The 1,715-nt window shown below is 42.0% G+C and overlaps 1 protein-coding gene across 1 annotated transcript; it reads left to right on the plus strand.

The window, feature by feature from the left end:
- Positions 1–416: 416 nt before the first annotated feature.
- On the plus strand, positions 417–1,366 carry LOC106091845 (uncharacterized). Its single transcript, XM_013258527.2, has one exon. The coding sequence runs from the start codon at positions 533–535 to the stop codon at positions 1,181–1,183; it is 651 nt and encodes a 216-aa protein (XP_013113981.2). The 5' UTR covers positions 417–532; the 3' UTR covers positions 1,184–1,366.
- The last annotated feature ends 349 nt before the right edge of the window (positions 1,367–1,715 follow it).

Raw genomic sequence — 1,715 nt, forward strand, 5'->3', positions numbered from 1 at the left:
CCCTACACACACCTCATTTGTTAGTAGAATTATCTAGCGAATGGTTTATTATAACCTCAGAGAAAGGTTATGTGGGTGGCAATAGAAGGTGACCGAAAAAATCATTTTCTTATTTTGAAAAATTAAAGTAGGTAAATTGTTTAGCTTCTATTCTTCTTCTATTGGGGACAATTACTTTTGTTTCGAAATCATTTGTTACTTGCCTTCATTTGTCATTACAGACAATACGTAGGGTATACATAGTTCTGTATTGTTCTGAGCAGATTTTTTATGCTTGAGTTACAAATTCAGACGAGAACAAACAACGGATAAGAAGACCACTAAATTACCGCCAGATTAATTGTTCTAAAAGGGAAACTTTTGCACAACTGCAAAGTCAAATAATTATTGAGTATTAAAATCGTATATAAAGACTAGCGAATTTGTCATCTTCAGTTCACTTCAATTCTTGAGATCGATTTGAAAACAATAGAGCTCAAACATCTTGGGATTTTCGACGTTTTAAGTTAAAAAAAATATTGCTTTTGACAAAATGCGTTTGTTTGTGATTTTATTCGTGGCTGTTTTTGCTGTGTCGGTGTCGGCTGGATTCCTTGGCGGTGGTGGAGGTGGAGGTGGTGGTTATGGAGGCGGCGGTGGTAATCCTTGGGCTGGCAAACAAGGTGGTGGCGGTGGAGGCTTCGGCGGTGGTGGAAGCTATGGTGGTGGTGGCCATGGCGGCGGTGGTGGCAACCCTTGGGCTGGAAAGCAAGGAGGCTTTGGTGGCGGCTATGGCGGTGGATTCGGTGGAGGTCATGGAGGTGGTTCGGGTGGAGGATTTGGTTCAAACCCTTGGGCTAATAAACAAGGCGGCGGCGGCGGCTTTGGTGGCAATCATGGCGGTGGTGGTGGATACGGAGGATCGGGCGGTTTTGGTGGACGTCATGGAGGCGGTGGTGGATATGGAGGTTCCGGCGGTTTTGGTGGAAAACACGGTGGCGGCGGAGGTGGTGGTTATGGTGGCTCAGGAGGCTTTGGTGGTAGACATGGAGGTGGTGGTGGCTTTGGAGGTTCCGGCGGCTATGGTGGTGGTAGACACGGTGGTGGCGGTTTTGGAGGATCTGGCGGTTGGCAAAACAAGCAGGGAGGTGGAGGCTTTGGAGGATCTGGTGGCTGGCAAAACAAACACGGAGGTTCCTGGTGAAACCTCAAAAATCTCAATTTAGTGTTGTATTTCATTGCAAACATCTTTTGGACTTTATTTTACAAGCAAAACTGCTGTGTTCCATTACTTAATGTGTTCCATATTTTTTCTATTAACGGTATTAGCCAAAAGTTGAGCAAAAATATGTAAATCTTTTCACAATATAAATATCAACATACAATACTCTAATAAAATATTTCCTTTTACAAAATACAAAAAAAAAATATTTTTAACTATATATTGAACAGACAAGTGATGTTGGTATTGGAATCGTCCTGCGAGAAATTCCCGCGTTTTCCCGTCTTTTCAATCCCACGAGATTGAATACTTTTTAGTATATTATGTATTATTTAGCAATTGGTATACCCTCCACCATAGGAGGGTATACTAATTTCGTCATTCCCTTTGTAACACCTTGATATATTCTTTTGAGTATTATATATATATACTTTGTTCGTCATGACGGCTCTATGAAATAAGTCCCCACGAAATAACCCCCCAAAATCGAAAATGAAGTAAGTCCCCGCAATTC

This window comes from Stomoxys calcitrans, chromosome 4, assembly GCF_963082655.1.
Source record: "Stomoxys calcitrans chromosome 4, idStoCalc2.1, whole genome shotgun sequence".
Lineage (NCBI taxonomy): Eukaryota > Metazoa > Arthropoda > Insecta > Diptera > Muscidae > Stomoxys > Stomoxys calcitrans.

Coding starts and splice junctions, on each gene's coding strand:
- LOC106091845 (XM_013258527.2), top strand. CDS start 533: ATGCGTTTGTTTGTGATTTTATTCGTGGCTGTTTTTGCTGTGTCGGTG.